The following is a 22806-nucleotide window of genomic DNA, read 5'->3' on the forward strand; positions in this document are numbered from 1 at the left end:
ACAGTTTTTGCAGCTTAAAGCAACAACGAGCGGTTGAAATCTTGAAATCTTTTATGGGAAAATGGTTAAATCAATAGGTAATGGGGAAAAGAAATATTTTAATATTGTTTTACGAACGTGAGACAACAAAGGACTCAGTAAAATTAAAAAACAATAAAAAGCTTAATGGGTTTAGAACGCTTAAGGAATCTTGAGAAGTTAATAAACACTGTATGTTTATTAAATTTGTTATGTGGTTGGTTACGAATAAATTTGAAATTTTATTGGTTTTTTTCTAAAATAATAATTTTAAATACTTTTATCACAGACACAGATATTAATTTTCTTTCGTTTATTCTATTAAACTATCCTATTAAACACATTTGCACATGCTTAATTTTCTAAAGCTTTTAGAAGCATCTAAAAAACGTTGAGATAAAACTGTATAACTAATTGTGATTATAAATGCATTGTTAAACATTTTTTACGACTTCCGATACATCCCACAAATCGTAAGCTTTTTGATTTATTTTCCAACTTAAATCACAAGCTTCTCCTAATTTTCACACCATACAGACGTCATATTTCGCATTTTCACATGGAAATAAATAGAAGACTGAACAAATCATGTGAACTATTATGGCAATTTGCAGTTATTAATCAAAAGGGCGCCACACCTCCCCTCGCATTCATCAAATATGCAAAGGCAATGGAATCAGCGCTGCAGCCAGCCGAAAGTGGCAGAGATTTACGACCTACTTCCATATGCATGACAGCTGCAAAACGCTGCCAAAGTGACTGACTAACTAACCAGAAACTCCAGAGCCCCGAGTACCCACCACCCAGACATTGCCAAAAGGAAGCACTGGTCTACATATGCAAATGTCTGCTCCATAACCCTTCGTTCGAGGAGGATCCTTTGGCAGCTCCTTTGGCTGCCTTTGCCTGCAATTTGCATTACTCATTTGACACTTTGTCTATCAGGTGGAATCGCAGACAGCGAGCAACACCTGTGAGTTGTGAGTCCCGAAAACATAACACAAAAAAGGAATAAATAAAACAGGGATCTCAGCTCAGAGATGAAAATGAAGACGAAGACGAACGCTTCTTGGAAGAAGACGTTGATGAACGACAGCCTCGTCAGAGGCACAAAATGCAATCCTTGAGTGCCAAGGCAACATGCAACTTGTACACTTGAAAAAATGGTTGCTAACCAGATAACAGAAGGAAATATCCATTAATGGAAATACAATTTATCAGGAATTATATCTAAAAAAAATTGTATAATTTTTATTAAACTTTGGGTTTCTAATTCCAAGTTTATTTAACAAAATTTTTTTTTTTTTTTTTTTGTATTGTGAAATATTAACGAAATGGTAACAAAGATAGGTGCACTGTTACCTCACTGGGCAACTTAAACAAATCAGAAATAATATACAGTAAAATTCACAAAAATGTTTGCTATTATAAAGAAGAATAGTTCTGGGCCATTAAATTTGCTAAGTGTATTGAAAGAGATAGCTGTGAATCGTAGAGGAAGTTATACATATGCTTCGTATAAATCTTGAGAGCAACTTCGCCTGTCATGCACAACATGAAACCACTAATTGATGTGAAGGCAGAGTCCCAGACTTGGGAACGCCACTCTCAACACTCGAGAGGAAAAACCCGAAGACGAACTAAGCCAAAAACTGAAGGTTAGCTGCGGAAAGAAGACTTCTGCAAGTCGTGTTGCATGACTAAACTTTGGCTTGCCTTTTCATTATTAATCAACTGCGAAAATTTCACAGTTAGCAGTAGCAGTTGCAGCTCCGGTTACTTACTGTCATGCCAATACTAATTAGGGTTAAGTAATTTCATTTTTGTTCTGTAATAAAATGCTTTCAATGCGCAATGACGACAATGTCATTGTCATGAAAATAGAGCAGATTGCAGTTATATTAAATCGAGCGAATCATACATAAAATGTAAATTAAATTTAATTAATTAATTGAGAAGATTAATTTTACATATTTGGTTGGGGTATTTTTGTGTAATCTTTTGACAGTTTTATAAACACATACATGCAATTAAAAAAAGGTTAAATATATAAGCTCTTGTACTTGCTCTTAATGCCGTTCATGATTTTTTTTAATTTAAAATACAACTTTTTGACCTTTATTCTTAATCCTAAAACCCTTTTTTTAGTTCTATAAAATTGTTTTATCTTTTAGAGCTATTAATTTGTATAATAATTTTAATTTTTTTGTATCTCTTCTTTCATTTTAGGTAAGTTTTTAAACCCCTGGCGTATCTGAACTACTTCATCATTTTTCATAAATGTACCAATTGGTAAGCTTTTCCAGTCCATTGTCAAGGACAAACTTGCCCAGAAAAATGAGACTAACCCGCGAAATAATAGTCGGCCATAACCGCCATATAGACCAGTCAACAAACCCATTAGTCTGTCCCATTTATAACTCTCCAAAATATCGTTCGTCGCGTTCGCCTTCGCTCTTTCTATAGCTTTCAAAAAAGGAAGAAAAAAAAGAAAACTTTCATTATGACATTTTATTGTCCTGACTGCCATTTGCGCCGCTCATTGTGGCCGATTCTCTGGTTGTGGTTGCCAGGAGACAATGACAATGATGATGGGCAGGCGGAATGGAAGCCATCCTGAATCGGGATCCCCAGCCTCCTCAGATGAAATGAGAAAAGGCAACAATCGGAAAGGGAGTTTTGCCAGGACCTCAACAACAAGCAAATGGTGTAACTGCTGCCGGTTCGCTTTTCCTAGTTGTTCTAGTTGTTGTTCTTTCAGACCATGTCACCAAACACCAACAACAGAAAAGTTGGTTTTAGTGGGTGTACAGAGGAAAAATATCCAAGTAAATTAAAGAAAAAGTAATACACTTTTAGGTTTCAGCTTAAAAAACAATATAGTTACACAAAACTTAAATTGGTTTTAGGTTTATAATTCTTTCAAATGGATGTCTATCTGTATAAATAGGTTTCGGAAAGTTTCGATATGAATATTGAATTCTAAAGTAATCAGATATTTGGTTTTTTGATAGTTTGCGGAATAGTTCAATTTCAATTCAATTCAATTGTAATGTTTAAATAAGAAAAGACGATAGTTTTTCTCCCTGTGTTTATCATCCGAATCCCTCCATCTACTCCCAACTTTCTATTCTCTACTCTATGGTTTTTATTCGCCTGTTCTCTGTTTGTTTTGGTTTTGCTGTTCTGTTGATGTCCTGACAATGGCGTTGATAATTATTATTAGTTTTATTATGTAACTTTAACGCTAGTTCGGGGACTCGTCTCTTCTAACGCGACCTTTGAGAGGAAAAGAAGAAAAACTAAGAGGACGAGAAAAGGACATGCTCGCATTTCTATTTGCTTAAAGTGTAATACAACAAGAGGATTTTTGTGAAAAGTTCTTTCTTGCCAAGTTAGATGGGCAAATGATTTTGTTTGCTAATTAGTGAGGTTTTGGCAAAAAATAAATAGAATGAAGAGGACAAAGTAAAGATGATTTTTATAACACTTAAGGACCATTAGGAGATTGGCCCAAATAATTAGAAAAATACAGATTGTAAAATAAAAGACTTTGACTTGAAAGTTAATAATAGATTGCCATTAATTTTGCTGCATTATCCAGTTAATTAACTTATAACAACCTTCGTTTTTAATAAATAAGTACGAAATGATTTCTTGCAGACATTGTTAATTCATTGTTGACTATTACTGGTTCACATCAAGTTTTTACTTTGTTTTCCCCATAAACTTTCTGCGCAGTTGAAAGCAAATTCAGCGATCCCACAAAACAAATCTTTTGCAGGTTCAAAAGAAGTTGTGGAACTTCTCTTGTTTAAAGAAAATAAAGGAAACTTCTCAAGAATATTTGCCGACTTTCCCTGTCTCAATTTCTTCTTTTATGCCTTTAGCTTAATTAAATAAAATGCAATTTAAAACCGTTCATTGTGCAATCGCTGCCTTTTCTTGTACGGACAAAGACCCCTTTCCGCCCTTCTGCGCCCCTTAACAACCTGAAAAACAACACCATGACGTGGGGAAAATGAAGAAGAAAAAGCTATGTAGGCACCTATAAGGATGCAATGTAAATTGGAATTTAAGAACTGGAGAGTAGGAAGAAATTGAGAGTGGGAAGTGGTTTTCCTTAACCTTAACTTACGACTTATAAGATTTATTAAAATAATTGATTTTCTAGTTCAACTTCAAAATGTATTTATAAATATTGGAAATATTATAAAGCGTTGCAAATACATTTTAAACTACAAACATTATTTAACTCATTTAAAATATGCATTCTTCTGTTAGAATTTTTAAAAAATATCCTTCGCTTTATTGGGTTTAAAACAATTAAATAGGTTTTTATAATAACTAAGTTAATATTTTATTTCAGTACATTTTCATTATCAAAATAACGCAATGCTTTAATGATATTAATAACAGAAATGCCATTTAAAGAAATTGTACTTTTTATGACGATTTTACGAAGGGTTTACCAAGGGTTAATATTTGCTAGGGCTCTTAGCGAAAGCAATACGCTCACACATGAGCTGATTACAACGAAGTCTGCCAAATGCCACGCCCCTTGCCCGCCTGGCCTTCACCTCCCACCACCCACCAGCCCACTTTTCCATGTCTACGACTTGCGTCTTAAGCAACTTGCGCGGTCGTTTAACTTTGTACGGCGGCGATTAAATTTCCAAGTTCTTGGACTCCAACTCATCCCGCCTCTTCCTCGTTTTCAACCCACCCCCTTTTTCCGCCCCACCCTCCTTGAGCAATTTTTCTGCTTCTTATCATGTGTTTACTATACTGCGAAAAGAAGTATAAGTGGGCATAAGTGGGCGAAGAATGCAGGAATGAAGGCGAAGAAGAATTGCACTAAGCGCATTAATTGAATTGTAATTGCCGACGGTGTACCTCTTTTTCCGCCACCCACCAACGCCACCCATTTTCCAGCCCACTTTTCCCGCCTTTCCATCACCAAACTGAAGTGCCTTATTGTTGTTGTGTCACCGATTTGGGAGTTTGGAATTGACAGCGGAATGAGAATCGCCACTCAACTGGTTTACCCACATACATAGTCATTCCCAGCTGTGCCTCCCTCCCTCCCCAGTTTTTCCACCGCATTTTCCCTGAGTTTTCCAAGCTGTGCGCCAGCAGTTACCAACGGCAGCAGCTTGCCAGGCATTCGGCCAATGCAGTCGCTGATTTGTGACTTCCAGGGTATCTGCACATTTCGAGGGGTATTTTGGGTGGAAAAAATACCTAAGATACAAAATATATGTGCAAACAGAGGTGCCACAAATAATTTATTTATCAAATCCAAATCTTTTCTAAAAAATATATTGCCTTGGTTTTAGTTTTCTTATGTTAATATAAGATGCAAATAAAAAATGGATCGCCTTGGTTTTGGATTTTTAAGTCGAGGCTATTGAAAATAACTAAATATTGTTGTCTTGTATGTTCTTTATTTAATGGTCATTTTATTAAATTAATTTAGAAAACAAAATAAGAACTGCGATATTATTAATGTATGTCCCATTTTACAACTTTAAAGTACAAATATCTATATTTAATTTATTTTCAAAATTGTCTAACGCAGGTGAAGTCTTAAAGTGAATCCAAGATGTTCCCTAGATTCGTTACCCTTTGACTTGCAGCACTTACCTTTTCGTACAGGGTATCTGATGGCCACATAAATCTCAATTTCAATTGTGCATTCCAAACACTTCTTGTTGTTCTTCTCGTTGGGTTTATTTTTGTTGTTCTCGCCGTTGTTGTTTTGGTTCGCTTCTCAGTTCTCAGTTGTCGGTTGTCGGTTGTTTGGTTCGTTTTGTGTTTGGTTTACTTCGGTTTGGGTTTGTGTGGCATGCAACATTGGCTGGGCGGAGGGCCCTCCCCCTGTCCACATAGCACCCAGTCCCCAGAACAATCCCCTCCCCCCGATGTCACTCTCTTTTTGAACTGGCTTAAAGGACGCTGAAGGTGAACAACTGCAACTGAAACCGGTTCTCCACTCTCCCCGGGTGAAGTAACTTTGGGCAGCAGGCAAACAAAATGTTTGCAGTTGCATTCACTGATTAGAACGTGTGGCAAGTTAAGCAGTTTTCCTTCGCTTTTCCCCCGCTTTTCCTGCCCCAGACAGCTTACATAAATTCACGTCACTCATACGCCACGTGGGCTCAGTTCGGTATCGCACACATAAAGTAACGTGTTGGGCAGTTGGTGTTGCCTTGTTCTCGCTTTTCCAACTGCTTGGGGTCTTTCAAACTGCAGGTAAAGAAAATTGTGTACCTACACACTAGAAACATAATTATCATAAATAAATATGTTGTACAAAAATAATTATATGTATGACTAAAAGATTTAAGTACTTTATTATTTTTAAAAGCCATAACAGCTATTTACATAATTTAAAAGAATATTTAAATGCATCTTAGCTAATAGAAAAGTTGATATCTTAAAGTCAAGATCAATACATCTTAATTTAATTGGAGACAGATAAGTTGATACCTCAAAATAAACACTTTAACTGCTATGTATTTCTTTTACGTGTACCACCTTTCTTATGCATATTTCTCTTAAAATTTTTGCCTGCACTTCCTTTTGCTATATCAATTTTCCCCTTTGCTTCAATCAATTTATGGCCTGCAACTCGCTTGACTGCCGCCATTTGCCACATTACTCACGTAGTTTTATTGGCCTTTACAATGGCCACGCCCCCGACGCCCACCGCCCTGGCAGCGTTTAAGCCATTTAACCCTTTTGTGCATTGCGAAGCGTTTTAATTTGCTCACCGCCTGCCGACAGGATTGCCATGGTTGCATGTCCTGTTTTTATTCCATTTTTTCGCCAGGAGTTTTTCATTGTTGAATGGCCAGAGAAAATTCCCTTCGCTGCATAAAGGAAATGAAGAATTACTTACATACATTCTTCATCAGTCTTCGGTTGCTTAATTAACTTCTGACAAACGAACTGCCTGCTTAAATGTATTCAAATGGCTACGCAAATTAAATCAATGCCTTTTGCATTGATGACATCACCGCAAAGTTTGCTTTATAATTAACCTGAAATAACTTAATTAAATCCGAGCCAAACATTTTCTGAAGAGACCTAATCAACCTGAAAACTCAATAACATCAAAACTATGCGAACTCCTGTTGTTCGAAATCCCATGTACCTCGACTTCCCTCTCCCTTTCGAAATGTTTAGGTTTTGGTTCTCGCATCGCCATTAATCAAAATAAAACGACAAAGCAAAGCAAACACAGAAGATATTCTGAGAAATTGCTGTTTTAAGAAATTTTGTTAAATGTGCAGCAACTTCCAATTAAAACTAGAAAGATGGGACTGTAGCATTTGAGGCTAATAAATTTCATAACTCGAGAAATACATAATTTCTGCAGGCAGCCAAGTTTTGTGTTAGCTGAGCTGAAAGAGCGAACCCGAAGCCAAATAAATAAATAACCAAAACTGCAGTTCTGCTTCCCCAACAGCAGACACAAAGAAACAAAAAAGATTTGTGAGCCACAAAAGTTGCATCTTCAATCGCAAAATAAACAGAATGCAAAATGGAAAATGTTTGAAGAGGAGAGAGATAAAAGGGTAGATGGCTAAAAAGGAAGTTCATTTCCTTGCAAGGACTCGGGCTCAACTCTCTAGTCAAACTCTTTTGTCTAATTATGCAAATTTTAAAGTGAACTAAACTTTACACTAGTCTGCAAGACAAGTCCCACGAAGTTGGACCTCAAATTAGTTTGGCAAAATTATGTTTGCAGATCTTTGCAGGCAATTAAATTATATAAAACATTTTCAACTAAAAAATCCCTTTCAAACTTCGTTTGCTTGTCTAATAAAATTATGCAATATTCGGCTAGAGTTGTTGTTTTAGATTTTCGCACCGAATATTTGTTGCTTAATTAGTTTTAGGCAATCTATATGGAAATGAATTTTATGGAAATTTCGGTATGTGCTTTTTATCGTGTGGCCTTTATTATTGGTATTTTACAGAAAACCGTTTTTATAATATTATACAAATATTTAATTATTTCTGTTTAATATTATTGGGTTTTCTAATAATTAATTTATTTTTTATAGTGTTATATGTCCTATCATTTTATCTATAGCAAATTAGCCAGCAATTGAAGCACTTGAGACATTCATCAAGTATCTCTCCCCCTATTTTTCATATATTTAATTCCACTCGAGAGCTGTGCCCTCAAATTAGTTTTGTGCAAGTGAAAACTATCTGTCGGATTGTGGGCAATTAAACCACTTGAGACATTTGCCACTTTCCACGGCAAATGATTTCCGTTTCTCCCATTTTATTCCAATTCGATTCGCTGCAAAACTCGCACATGTGAGATTCGTCCTCCTATTTTTTTCCATCATCATCAACTGCGATTTTCCCCCACATTCTGGCCTCCATTAAATGCTTGTGCGTGCTGTTTGTTTGCTTTAATTTTGTTTTCTTTTTGGGCATAGCTGCAAATTGGTTCTCACTCTTCTCGCGGCGAAAAAAAAAGAGAAGTCAAGTTGATGACTCAAAATGTTTATAGACCTTTTTAGTGGAACCGAGAACGTTTTCCATTTTATGCGATTTTTTCCGTTTGTTTTTTTCTTTTTTTATTGCAATAAACTGCAGGCAGAATTGAATGAAAGTGAGACCGGAAGTTTGTGCTTCGCTCATTGTTGATTGCCGGAATATGTGGAGGGGCATATATATATGCGTGGGATGGGAAAGGGGGGATCCGAGGGGCTTTGAAAGAGGGGCAGTTCATGGTCGATTGGTTTATTCAAGGGGGAAATGTTAGGGACTGTTTTGGATAAGGAATCGAGGGCAGGAAATCAATGTGCGGCGTATGTGGCGTATTCCGAATGTTATGACATTATAAACCGACTTTGTCGAGGGGGATTTTTAATTATCCCTACGATTGAGTTGCTCGGGTTTTAATGATCTGAAGGGTGTTGCGATTTTATTGGTTTTGGGGAATGTGTGAACTTTTCCTCTCTTAATGTTGTTTTGCTAGTTTTTAATGTTGTTTACAAAATAGAATTTGGAATTCGTCAAGAGAGCTAAGTTACTGACTTAACAAAAAATCCCGATTCAAAATAAATGAAATTATAATACTTTTTCTTTACACTTTGTAACGATTAAAAAAAAGGTAATCCCTGCAATAAAAACCAAAAATATTTCTATAACTATCCTTTGAACCCCTATTCAAATTTTAATAACTTTATCCAACCTTTTAGTTCATGTTTGAATAGATTTTAATCGAATCCGAGGCCTTTAATTGGTTTATATTTCCCACACACATTTAAATCCGATTTAATGCCCTTCGCTGAAACTCTCTCCACAGGAAATTGTCAATTTCCTTCCTCATCTCTCGCAAAGCCATAACTAAACCACAACAAACACAAGCAAACATTATTTAGCATATTTATTTGGCTGACATAAACATGAATTATATTGCGGTTTTATCGGGTTGGGGAAGTGGACGGTCAACTTTGTCCACAACTTTTTGGTCCTTAATCCATCTCATTAGCAAATATGTTTGTATATATTGGGGAAAAAAAAACGAAAGCTTAACGTGTGGGAAATTGCAGCTCATCGCAGCCTCCACAAAATCCTGTGGAAAGGGAGGATTACGTGGGAGGTAATTGCATTTGGGCCCCATCCTCTTTTCTGGGCTGTGCCCCAATTTCTCAGTTATTTGTAGTTATTTAAGTTTATTGATTTTATGGACCCACATGCATAAAGTAAGGACGAAACGAGCAGGAAGGAAATTTGGGGCAAACATTTTGCAAATGTTTTCATTAGCCAAACTTTGATTACATGCTAAGCTTGCCCGAATAAACTTTTAGCAGCATTTATTATTTAAATGATTTTATGGGTTCCCCATGTGATGTGGGTGTGGGTGGGTGTTTGGGTCCAGGATTGATGGTTAGTCACTTCAAAAGTCAATTAAGTTGGCCGGTCCATTTGCCCCGCCTCCTTGGTACACACACACACACACACACACCCGCCCCCGATTCCCAATTGATTGCCCAGTTTCGTTTATCGAAGGAGTTTATTTTTCTTTTGCCCTTAATCCGTTTCGGTTTCAAATAAAATACAGTTCCAGTGCTAAAAGTTTGTGCTACATGACAGGAAATGGAGGAAGAGCACGTCGTTTTCCATTAAATTTACCTACGCAAAGTAAGAAATAGAATGTCAACTAAAACAACAAGAGAAAAGAAGATTTACTTTTTGTTGAAGACTGGGAAAAAGATGGAAAAGCTGCCTGAGAACACGCAGGTGCACAAGGAGAATTTATTTTCAAAAATAATATATTTATTTATCTTATTTTTGAAAATATAAACATTTTTAGAGCCTTAGAAAAACAAAACATTCTTGGCAAAACAATCAACATTTTTCTTAGTTTTTTAAAATTATTTAATTGAATTTTCAAATCAAAATAGGTTAGCAAATTTTGTTATGCATAAAGTTACAGTTACCATCTTTACATTATTAAAGATATTTACAAATTTAAAAATTGTTGTCATTTTGTGAATCTATTTACTTCGAAAATCTCCCAATTTAGCATTCATTTTCGCAGCGTAGGAAACTTTGTCGGTTTTCCAGCTCAGAGCATACAATAAAAAGCAGAATAAACTGGTAACTGGTAGCATGAATCGGTTAACACGGCGTATGCGTAACTTCTGAGGACCCACTCCGAAGGACCCTCACGTGCCATTGCAACACTGGAGATAAAAAGCAAAAGTTAAAACCATTTCACACGCAATTTTTAGCCTACTGTTGTTTGCTCAGCCTGTGCGACTGTTGCTCCGCCTTTTGGTCACCTGGGGGAAAAGTCAGGAAAACAAAAGGGGCAGGAGAAGGCATTTTCCGGGGGAAAATCGAGGAGGAGTCGCCAGGATTTCTCGGATGGGGGAGTGCGTGTCTCGCCGGCCTAAACAAATGCAACACTTTCGGGCCCTCAAACAACAAGGAGCACCATGACTACAACATTTATTTTTCCTCGCATGGCAGCCGCAAAAGTTTTTCCAGGTGCGGTTTTTGCGGTACGAATTTTCAGGCCTCAGGGCGATCCAAATGCAAATTAGCCCGGTTTTGGGTAATTGAAATGGACGGCGCAAAGGAGAGGTCCTGCGTGAAAAGTCAGCTCGGTGGAAATGATTGATATTTTTTGCGGCAACTCCTGATAAGGGTTCGTGTGTCGAGGGTGTAGAAAATGGGTAGCCGCTAGGGTTTGACATGTTTACATGGCTTTCAATGTGTTTTGTGGGGGGAAAAAGAGTTGCGAAATGAAAAATGTTTAAAATAAAGGGGGGACCTTAAAGGGTAGCCAATCAAAATAATAAGTATTCAGTATAATTTTAGTGATACCTATTGATAAATGTACTTAAGGAATCACCCGAAAAACATTACCTATCCCTAAGTGGGATCCTCTTTTGGGAAAGCATTACCTTTTTTTATTGCCAACAAAGCTCAGGAAACCGAGGGCTAAACATAATCAAATTTTTTGTTGGTGGGGAATTTGGGCCTTTTGCTTGGCTCCTGTTACGCTGAGAATTTGTTCGCTGGGGAATTGCCCAGAGAGTGGGAGAAATGGTCAGAGAAAGAGGGGGAGATGAGAGAGAGAATGCTTCTCTTTTGGGGAGACTTCTGTGATATTCCCAGGCTTTTAATAACTGAACAAGCCGCTCATTAATAATTTAAAATAGAGCACCAAATATGCGATGCCCCAATGTGAAGCCCCCTCTCTTTCATTGGGTGTCTTCCCTCTCTTTCCAACCCCTCAGCCCTCTCTTTCTCTCTTCACATGGAGTGGTGAAAATGTTGTGGAAGTTAACTTATTTGAGAGAGTTTTGTTCATTCTCTCATTTGTTTGTTGCGTGGCCACATTCCTTCATTGGATACTCGTTTTTCTCCGATTCTCTGTTGTGGATGCCTTTGCACTTGTCTCCCTCTTTCGGTGTTGCCCCCTCTCTTTCTCTTTGAGTAGCCCCCTCTCCCTCTTCTTTTGGCGATGATTCATGCTTCTGGCCACTGCTGCATTTAAACAATGGGTTGTTTCTTAAATTATTTATTTTCGCCAACACTTCCTCGTAGCAGCTACATCAGCATTTTTCTCTCTGTTTCATTTATTTATTTCTTTTCTTTTCTCTTCTCTTATGTTTTGTTTTCATTATTTTATTTTGTTTACTTTTTGATTTTGTTGTGCTTTGTTTTGGGTGCTGAATGGTCAGAAAGAAAACAAACTCACCAAGTTTTTTCATAGTTTCAATACTTTTTAAAATCAATAGGGTCTTATTTTGTAATCAAGAGTTAAAAACATATATTAATCATAAAAAAAATTAAACCTTTTTTTCAATACTTAGCTCAAAAGCTACAAAAATATTGTTTTTATTTTATAAATATACCTTTCTATCAGTTTTTATATACTCAATATTTAATTGACATTTAATTTAATTTAAATATATTATAGATTAATATTTTAAAAGTTAATTTTTTCCCTGTGCATTTATGGCTTCTGTTTTCTGTTCTCTGTAGTTGTTTGTGACGTAAGCCGAGCGGAGCGAAATAAACCGGAACGCAAAGCTCGTCTTCAGCTGTTCAAACTTTGCCGGCTGCGCTTTTCTTTTTATTTCCCTCTTTTTTTTGTGCCTGAATGAATTTTCATAGTAGCGAAAATCGTCGTGGAAAACTCACCACGACTTCGCTGCTTGCGTCGCAGCTGCTGCAATTCCTGCTGCTGTTGTGGCTGCGATATTGCCGCTGCAACTGAAATGTTGCTGCATGTTGCTGGCGTACTATTGCTGCTGTCGCTGCGATGTTGCTAGTGTAGCTGCGATATTGCTGAGATGTTGCTGCTGTATCGCTGGTGTTGCTTCCGTGCTTTTAGTTCACAATCGTACGTTCGCCGCGGCTGACGTTTCGCTCTCGCTCGCTCCCTCTATCCCCGTCTCTTTCGCGCGCCATCTACCGCTCTCTTTCACTCGCCCAGTGGCTTTCAAACTGCAAATATTGTACGTCACATTGCTGCTGGCTTTTATTTTGAAATTTTGTCGCAGCCTCATAAATCACAGCTTAAATAACAAACAAGCGAAAACAACAATAATGGAGAGCAATAAATATAATAATCATATTTAATAATTTGTGCACCCTTATTGTTGTTGTTGTCGCCGTGTGTTATGTGTGTAGCTTATTTATTTATTTGCCTCGTGTGTTTTGTGTTTGTTTATTTGAATTGTTTGCTATTTGAGCAGCCGGAGCCGCGAAGTGCTCACCCCAACGATATGCGGTCTCTAGTTTCAATTAGAAGTCCGAGTTCGGGTCCGCTCTTCCACCCCCTTAACCCCCACAGAGCCCCCCGGCTTAACCCCTTGCGAACCAGCACCCCCACATTTATTTGAATTCCGCTTATTTGCGAGGCTTTGCACGGGTTGAAGTGCGTTCAGCTGCGAAAAGGAAACCAAAACTGAAGGTTATTTTTGAGACCGAGCAGTTTATTATTATTGCTATCTTTGGGTTTTTTTCTTCATATTTTTTTTTTGGCAATTACGATTCGCACAGTTTAACGAGATCCAATTCAATAATAAACTTAAACACAGTGGTCACTGGAAAAAAAAGTTTTGATAGTATTATACAGCACAATGTGAAATGCTTCAAGCCCTAATGAATAACAATTAGCACAGTTAATTAAAAGTGTTAATTATTTTACAACTGTATATTTGATAATAATAAATTATTAGATTTTACTGATGCTAACTGAATTTCTAAAGAAATACCCTAAATCATTTTTGTATCTTATAGACACAGAATTTAAAATAGACTAGCACTATTATTTTTGGTACAAGTACAAAAATTGTAGGAAAAATTAGCTTATCAAAATGACACATAAAATGTAAACACTTCTGCTTAGGTGACCACTGTACCAAAAATAAATGTGTATCATAATTCGTTCGAGTTCAAGGCGGTGCGTGACTTTGAAGTGTAAACATTTGGCGGCAATGCGAGATAATCGTGATAATGAACTTGTGTCTGTGGGCGAAGAAGCTGAATGAAAAATGCCCCAAGAATAAAAGAGAGAGAATAGAAATAGACCTATTAAAGATAATCACAACGACTTGTAATATTATCTAAGATTCCTGTAAATTACTAGCCGAGTCGCAGCTTCGATTTCCATCAGCTGACTCAAGCTATTTTCCCCTTTTCTTTCGCAATTTGCATGCATCACCGGAAAAGTGTGACGCAAATGCTCGGAATTGCAGTGGCTGTAAAACTGCAAACTCGAGCTGCATTTCTTGTTTTTGATCTCTTAACGAGATTTGCCTTTGACCCAGCTAAGCTAAGCCCCTGTCCTTTGATTTGCCACCCCTTTTGCCCCTGCTGAATCGCGACCTGCCCTCACCCTTAAATCCTAAGTCATGTAATATTGCGTATACGCGGGGTAAGACGGGGTGTTTTCACCCCTTAAGAGCAGGATGCTCTCTTAGGTTCCACAAGCCGGCTTGTGCTCTCCGAAAGAGAGGAGCACCCTGCGGAACAACCGAAAACCACCCACCGCCCACTTTTGGTCGCCCTTGCGCTACTTTTACCGCTTCTTCCTCTTCTTCGCCAGGCGTAACGTAAAACGCCGGCGTCGCAGTCGCTGCGCAGTCGACGTCCTTTGTCCCGTTTCTCGTTGACCTCATTTCGTGTGCGAAACCCAAAGCGGCAGGTTGTGCGTCCCGGCGAAAAAGTCCCGAAAATAACACCCCAAAATTTGCGAAACTTTGCCAAAAAAAAAGTGTAAAAAATAAACTTTATTTCATTACCCATTTATTTTTCTATTATTTAAAAACGGATAATACATACTTATTAATTTGTTAAACAATGTGTTAATAGTGATTTATTTTACAATATTTATTTGATTAGTTTTTGATTTGTGAGCATTTTTAAGTGAGCAGTTTTATTACATTTTGTGAAACATTTTTAAAAACAGTGTAACAAATGTGTAAAAAGTGGCTTTGTATTACATGTGATTTATTTTTGTTTTATTTGATATCACTGTGATTTAATATCTAAAATTTATTTGCTTACTTCTCTTATACTGCTACATACTTAATTTATAATTTTGTAAATATATAAACTGCCATCTGAACCTGAAAACCACTTGAAAAGCATGAAAATCAACAACCACCCCTAACATACAACCACCCCAGGAAAAGTCAAAGCCCACAACAACAAAAAATATCTTCAGAGCGGCAAACTTTTTTTGTGGTGCTTGTTGTTGTCTGTGGTCGCTAGATTTATTGTTGTTTTGTCTGCAGATAATATTTGACCTCGTTTACTTGCAACTTCGGCGTCGCCGTCTGATAAAAAAAAACTTGATAAACCCATATATTTCAATCGAGAGTGTGTGCAGTGTGGAGTTCATATATCTCCATCGGATTTCAAACCCAGTGAAATTTACGAGAACCCAAAAAAAACCAAAGAAATGCGTGCCATAAACGAGTGTGTTAGCCCAACTAAATAATCAATTAAATAACATTCAAATAAACTGAACTGTGAGCGTTTCCACGTCTTAAAAGCAGCAACATGGCCGAATTAATCAGTCAGCCCACTAAAATTAACAACAATAATTTTGGTGCCGGTGCGTATATACACATCATAAATAATCCACATAACATGACTGTATCTTTTTGTTTGACCACTAAAACACACAAAATTCCTCTGCTGTACTTGAGTTTCCTGCTCGAGAGGAATTCTTACGAAGATAAACAAAAAGTTGATTCCTCACTTTTTTATAAATTATTTATTTGGCTTTAATTGGTATTTGTTATGGTTTCTCGGTTTTATTTTTAGTTAAGCGGAATTCACAGTGTAATAAAGAGTTTGTTTATTTTTCCATAGTCTCTTAAAATATAAACAAGTTCAGTGAGTTCCGAAACACTGGAAAAGGGAATGGAAAACTTTTGGATGAGCTTTTAAGAATGTTAGTGAATTGGGAAACTATATTATAGTTTTAACTGTAGAATCAAAGAAAGTTTCTTTGTTCTTTTAATCCCAATAATCTTAAATTTTTCTCCGTAAGCTGTCAATAATTTATTTGTATTTCCCTTGTCATGCATTCGCATATATTGGCAGAATAAAAAGGAATTTCCCCATAAATTCAACTCTCAATTTAAATTCCACACACACACACACAAATCTCCAACTTCCTGCCGTTCATCCTTTTTAACCATACACACTTGAAAAATCAGCAAAAAATTCACATTTATATATAGGTATATGTATTTTGATGCACTGCCTTAAAAAGTGCAAATAAATAAATGCATATTTTAAAATATGCGCCAAAAGCCCTGTTTAAAATGCAATACAAATACGAAGAGAAGAATGGCAGGCCTCAAAGTAAATTTTATTAAAATTAAGCGTAAATATTTTGACACGAGCAGGAGAAAAATAAAAGAGAAGAGTTATATAAATGCGACTGCCACAAGCAGAAACTGCATTTAATTGAAAAATTGTGCAATCCAGTTCTTTCTGCCTTCTCCCATTTTTATCCCCCTTTTTTTTCTCGGGAACCCGTTTGAACACCGACTTCTCCTTCCTCAATTGATATTAATTCAAGTCGAATTGAACTTTATTTTTGTTTATTAGGGAACATTGAACCCAAGACGATTGCCGCCGGCAAACCACTGACGTCACGGCCCGAGGCAAATCGAAATCATTTATTTAATCAGGCATTATGCTTTATGGACAGCGATAAGCCACAACCTCCAACCCCTTTTATCTGAAAGGCAAACATGAAACAAACGCATCCGAAACTCATTATGGAGTATCGTATCGGTTTCTATCTCCGTCTGATTTATTAGTGCAACTCGTTCAGATTGTGTGGCCAACTAGTTTTGGTGTTGCTGTTAGGCTAAATACAATTTAATTATTTCCCAAGTCGCTTTCAGTTGTCTAATTATGAATGCCGCCTTTACATCGCAAATACAATGTCGAATTGATTAAATTTTGAGGCTGCCAGTCGATGGCTAAATCAATTAGAGAGTTATGATTGTTTTATGATAAAAACGCAGTTGATTTGAAATTAATTAAGCAATATGAGAGCTTTTAAAGTGAAAACAGATGCAAATAAGCAATGTGTAGTAAAAATGAATTGAATATATTTGGGTATGCAAAAAATGTATATTTGCAGTTATTTAATTGATTGTATATTTATAAATATAAAAGGTGTGAAATAAAGTGTATTATATTACCATAAACAAATTTGTATAATGGAAATAAAATGACTATTTAATTATTACCTAATTTCTATTGCTTATTCATCCTGTTTTTATAGCCCAGAGATTTTATTTCCTCATTTGTTTTCTTATCTCATGCAATACAACCCACTTGTTTCTTATCAGCATATGATTTGTATTCCAAGCTCAATTTAATGTTTTTCTAAAGTCGGTCACAAATGTAATTAAGTTTTTACAACTGTTTGTAGAATAAATTATAATAACTAATGAATACCAGATTTGTGGGTAATTAAAAACAAATGTGGCATTTAAAAATATGTTTAAATAATATATTAGCTTGTATTTAGTCAGTCACTAATGTGATTAAGTTGTTTCTTTTGGGTTTTCCTTTCTGTTAAAAATATGTTTCAAGTTTAATGAAGATCGGATTTGGCAGGTCCCTGTTTTCTGCCAAGTTTTCTGCTTTTTGGCAAGTTTTAGATGAACGATTCGCAAACACGCAACTCCAGTCAAAAAGCTGGTGCTGCCGTGTGCAAAAACTATTAAAACAGGTGGCCAATACACTCACCCAAATATATAAGTATTTTTCCATTACGAAAACATGCAACTGGTTGACTAATTTCCTACCCACTTTTCTTATCCATCACGCCCCATCTTCTGAGGAAACTCTCCCTTTCTCCGGCTTTTATTTGATTAGATTTGATGGGCCGGCGATAAAAAATAGTTCTATATGGTAATAAACTTTGTGTTTGCCCTCGGGCGCTTGCATGAATATTTCAAAAATTAAATAATCACGCCTTTCGGGGCCGTATTTTTGATGGTTTTTTAATTTTGTTATTTTCTGGTGAATAGATGATGCGTGTTTTATAGCCGCGCTGATGGATGGGGCTGCCAAAGGCGTAGAAAGCTTGGCCAAGCAAGGGTTAAGGCCAGCGAAAACTGAAAATTTATGATTGCGTGAAGTTGGGCATTTAAAAGAAATTTGGATGATAATTTTATGAGCAAAAACTACAAGCAATTTAAATATTTATTCAATAAATTATGATTTTTTTTTTCACTTTTTTATAAGTGCTAAGATCTAATGGATTTTCATATTTTAATTATTTGTTTCTGGCTCATAGTTATTTTAATTAGTTTAAGCTTTATCCGCTTTAAAAATTCCATTATTCCGCATTTAATTAGTTTTAAATGCATTTTAATTAAACTGAGACTTTGCAACTCGCTGTCCTGCATATAAATTAACCGCAAAACAAATAAAATGTTTGTAACATTTTTTTGCCCAGCAGTTTTAGTATTGATAAAAGTTAGAATTCAATTTGCTGTCGAGATTAGTGAGAGTATAAACTAAAGGAAAGGGGGAAAATCAATTCCAACTTTATGTTTTTTGTCTGGGTTTTTACCATGACCATCTCTCACCTATTTTTGGCCACGAATTTTTTTTGCTGCCTGAAAGTTTTTGCCAATAAAAAAAATGCCCGCGTCATTTATAAGCCATTTAATCATCGAGCATTCTTGGACTTTTAGTTCCGTCAGCTGTCGCTACTGCATTTTACTCGACTCGTTCACTATTTTTAGAGTGTTTTTTAGGCATTCTCCAAAAGAGCAAAACTCTTGCAATTAGTCAGCTGCTTGTCGCCGAAAAGTGTCAAAATATTTTTGCCAGCAACAGTTTTTCCTTTTCATTTAGCTTTCTTTTTTTTACTCAGCATTCTATTTTCCCTTGCATTGAATCAGAGAATGTGTGCAAGTTGGCTAAGAGCCAGGGGATGAAGAACAAGGGGAAAGGATATATATCTACAGATGTGTCTAAAATTATAGAACATTACTGGTACTTATATTTCTCTTCAAATTTAAATTTTATGAAAATAAAAAAAAATTGTGAATTTGCCATATAAAAGCTATTTGATTTATGATCAAACAAAATTAAAAAAGAAGCATGTATGCTTATTACTTTTACCAAATTGAGTAAACCAAATAATTTTGTTAAAAATTGTCTTAGGAATTATTAAATTTTCTTTGTTTAAATTTTTGTTTTTTTATAAATGTTGCTATTTAATTGGCCACATCTGTGGGATGAGCTGCCGTATGTCGTGGCCAAAATGTCACGTATACGTCGTGTGGCCTGCCACAGAATCTGCCTCGCCTCCTTCACGATTTTCACGCCTGTCTCGCGCTTTTCCACTTTTCCTCGCCGACTGGCTCTCCTTTGGCTTTTGTTTTGCTCTACTGAAGGTAATTACGTCATTAACAAGAAATTTGGAAAGTGCTCGTCATATCATTTGGCTTGTGTCAACTGTTTGGCTGCTGTTTTCTTTGAGGAGGGTAATTGCCGGTCTGTTTTTGGGTAATAAATGCGTTTCGAAAGGAGACACTTTGTTCGGGGTAGAAATGAGCAGATTATTTGCACAGATTGTAAACTATTAGGCATTGTAAATTGGGTTAATTTGACTTGATGCAGAAGCAGATACAATTCCGGGAAAGACTTTTCCGTAAACATTTACACTTGCAAGGAGGTAAATTTAATGTATTTCATTGGTTGTTTATCGCTAAGTTTTAGTGGGTTATTAAGGTGGTCTAGTCAAAACCAGAAATAACTTACAATTGTGAGACTAATATAAAACTGTATAAATACTTAACCACTAGTAAATTATTAAATGGATATTGTACTATTTTTGGTGTGGTTTGATATAGAACCTCTGAATAAATACAATTATCCTAATAATCCCTTGATTGTCAACCAATCTATTAGTTGCGCCCAACAATGTCCATATTTCATTGGAAAGTCAACAGAACTCTATGGAACCTACCTTTTGCATTTTTGATTATTTGCTTTTGCCTGTTTTGTGTCTCCTCGTTATTTGTTCTCTAATTAGATGTCACAGACATTAACGAACATTTCCAGGAGTGACTGTTCAGTTCTCAGTGCTCTTTTGCTATTTTTGCTTGTGGCACGCCTGACTGGCCACGCCCCCAGCCAGCAGATATCATGGGCGGATGGGCGGCTGAGGGTTGGGCGATGTGGAGCCTCTGGGCTATTGAACCCACTCAATGCCACTCAACTCTACCTGTCTGTGTATATATGCATCGCTATATAGCCATATCGCTCGCCTTTGATCTGGAACTTGGTTGCCCACAATTTGTCGTCGTCGTCTGGCGCTGACATTGATTTTGATTGCAAAGTTTGATGTTTGCATATGCAACTCATTAATGCAATGCCACTTTTGCAACTGCAACTTTATCGTGGAGTAGAAACTTTTTGCCGCCACGCATTTAATTAAATAAGTTTTCTGTTAACAACTCCATGTTTTTGGAGGTGGGGCTCTTGCAATATTGACAACAATTTATCAAAAACTATTAAGGCTGGCGCCATTTTATGCAAATCACTGTGCACAGTGAGTGCCATTTATATGCAACCGCCCGGTTCGGTGTGTCTGGCTCTGTCAACCGGCATTAGCATCACCATCAGCATCATAATCATATTTCCAGTTCACTTATATAGACAACACCAAAAACAACGCAACTATATGGTCCTCTTTGTTGAAAATACACAGTGAGAAAATGTCTTAAAAACAGAGGGATATTTTATAGAAAAGGTATATATATTGGTAGACTACAATAAATAGTTAGAAAGTAAAAACAAATGATATGTCAATATTACTCGAAAAGGAAAAGGAAATAAATAAATTTCCCATAATGACTTATTTTTTGAACTATTTGAATTTGAATCTTCAATAGATTTTTGTGACATAAGAAACCGAAATTCATAGTTTTTCTTCCTGTATTTCGGTTCTTTGTTTGTCAAATCACCTCCCCTTCTTGAAAAGCCGGGGTTATGTTTTTGAATAGCCATTTTAGAAGTCAACAACAGCTTATAGTTATGACTCCGATGGCCCCCGTAATTGAGTTGCAGTTGAAAAGTGGGGGAAAAATGGAAAGTGGGTACTTGGGGCCTTATGCAAAGCACTCCATGGCCATAAATTGCTTGGGCTTGACTTGCTTCTTGCATTGTTTAAGCCAAATTGCTTTCGACAACCACCCAAACAATACTCGAGGGGATCGAAGAAGAAGTTATCTCAACACTACAGCATTGCACACGCTTTATCGCCTGATTTAACACGGCTCACATATGGGTAAATAAATAACGAGAAATACATTTTATGGGGAGTGAGAGAGACATTTTTAGTTATTTTCTGTATGCAATTGTCAAAGTCGCTTTTATTCTCGGACCAAACTGGTTTCCATGTCGTTATTTAGTTCTGTGGGCAGTCGGGAAAGGAGCGGATATTATTATTATTGGATGTAGGGGCTTTGTGGCCGTCGTTTTGGAGTGGTCATCTCAATCAGTGTCAGAGGAGCGACTTAAGAGTTGTGAAGAGTTTGACAAATGATTGTTCGAGTGCCAATTTCCTTATTGGGATGCTGGTAATCCAATGCAAACCGGGGGATAATCAAGAAATCTCTGATGAGGAAGTGTAAATGAGGAAATTTGAATAAGAGATGTAGGAGTTAGATAAAATCAAATAACAATTTTATTAATGCCTTTCCGACCTTAAAATGTTTAATTTCGATTTTCGAGTAATCACACAGCAATCAGATAAGTTTCTATATCATTTCAATAGTTGCCGCCGACCCACTTGCTTTATTTTCGACTTCTCAGTTTTGTGCGTTTTTATAATAGCGAAAAAAAACACAAACAGAAATCATTAATGCAATCAACAAACCAGGAAAGCCAGACGACACGCCTCCCATTGAAAACCCCTTAGAAAAATAAAAACAGAAACCAATTTTCATGCCTCACTGAACACTCAAATAGGCGCTTTTTGCTAAATGTTATTATTTGATCATTTCGACAAACAACAGAATTAAAAAGAAAACTTAATTATACAGATGGATTAAAGAGGGGGAATGGGCAATTCCCCCTCGTATACAAAAATAAACTCAGAAATGCATTTTCTATTTTCGGTCGAATATTTTTAGTTGGTGTAAAATTTGTTGATTATTCATTTGGGGGAAATGGAAATGCAGTCCCCTCGATTTTCCATCTCTGGGGTCACACTGTTTATTATGGGCGACCACGCTCGACTGATTTATGTTCGTTTATAACAACGAAATCTGCGTTTTGTTTCCCCCGTTTGTTTGTTTTGAAGTTTTCCCAACATATATATATATACATAGAAAACAGACAACTTGATTGGAGCCATCATTATGCAATCACTGAATGTCACTTAATAAATCTCTCACATTTCAGCGCAATTAAGTGATTTGTTTGCGTAAATGTATTTATGTATATTTTTCCTATTTATTTTCAGGCGTCACAATGCGAGAGAAAAAGGGAGGAGCCCTCCAAAAGCTCAAGAAGAGGCTATCGCACAGCTTTGGCAGATTAAGTGAGTAGAAATTATAAATTTATTAATTGTAATTAAATATGTCCAAGAAAAAACTGTGGTTTTCTTGCCTTGATTTGTCAATATTCCCAGGAAATATCTCTCAATGAAGTTGAGTCATTCTGTGATTTGTGTTCCATGTGGGTGCAGTTTTTCAAACAATAGTTAGTTATGGTAATGCAAAAGTG

The 22806-nt window shown here is 36.5% G+C and overlaps 1 protein-coding gene across 8 annotated transcripts in view; it reads left to right on the top strand.

The window, feature by feature from the left end:
* Positions 1 to 22806, top strand: part of LOC108037909 (cyclin-dependent kinase 14) — a 107253-nt gene that overhangs the window by 19497 nt on the left and 64950 nt on the right. For 4 of the 8 annotated variants that reach the window (XM_044457531.1, XM_044457528.1, XM_044457529.1 and 1 more), the window contains one exon: positions 22544 to 22621. In XM_044457531.1, the coding sequence (XP_044313466.1) occupies positions 22544 to 22621 (78 nt within the window). Of the gene's footprint in view, positions 1 to 12917; positions 13029 to 14698; positions 14794 to 15314; positions 15638 to 22543; positions 22622 to 22806 lie in introns of those variants that run through there. The other 4 variants (XM_044457533.1, XM_044457534.1, XM_044457532.1 and 1 more) reach the window with 4 other exon arrangements.

This window comes from Drosophila rhopaloa, unplaced genomic scaffold, assembly GCF_018152115.1.
Source record: "Drosophila rhopaloa isolate 14029-0021.01 unplaced genomic scaffold, ASM1815211v1 contig_163, whole genome shotgun sequence".
NCBI lineage: Eukaryota > Metazoa > Arthropoda > Insecta > Diptera > Drosophilidae > Drosophila > Drosophila rhopaloa.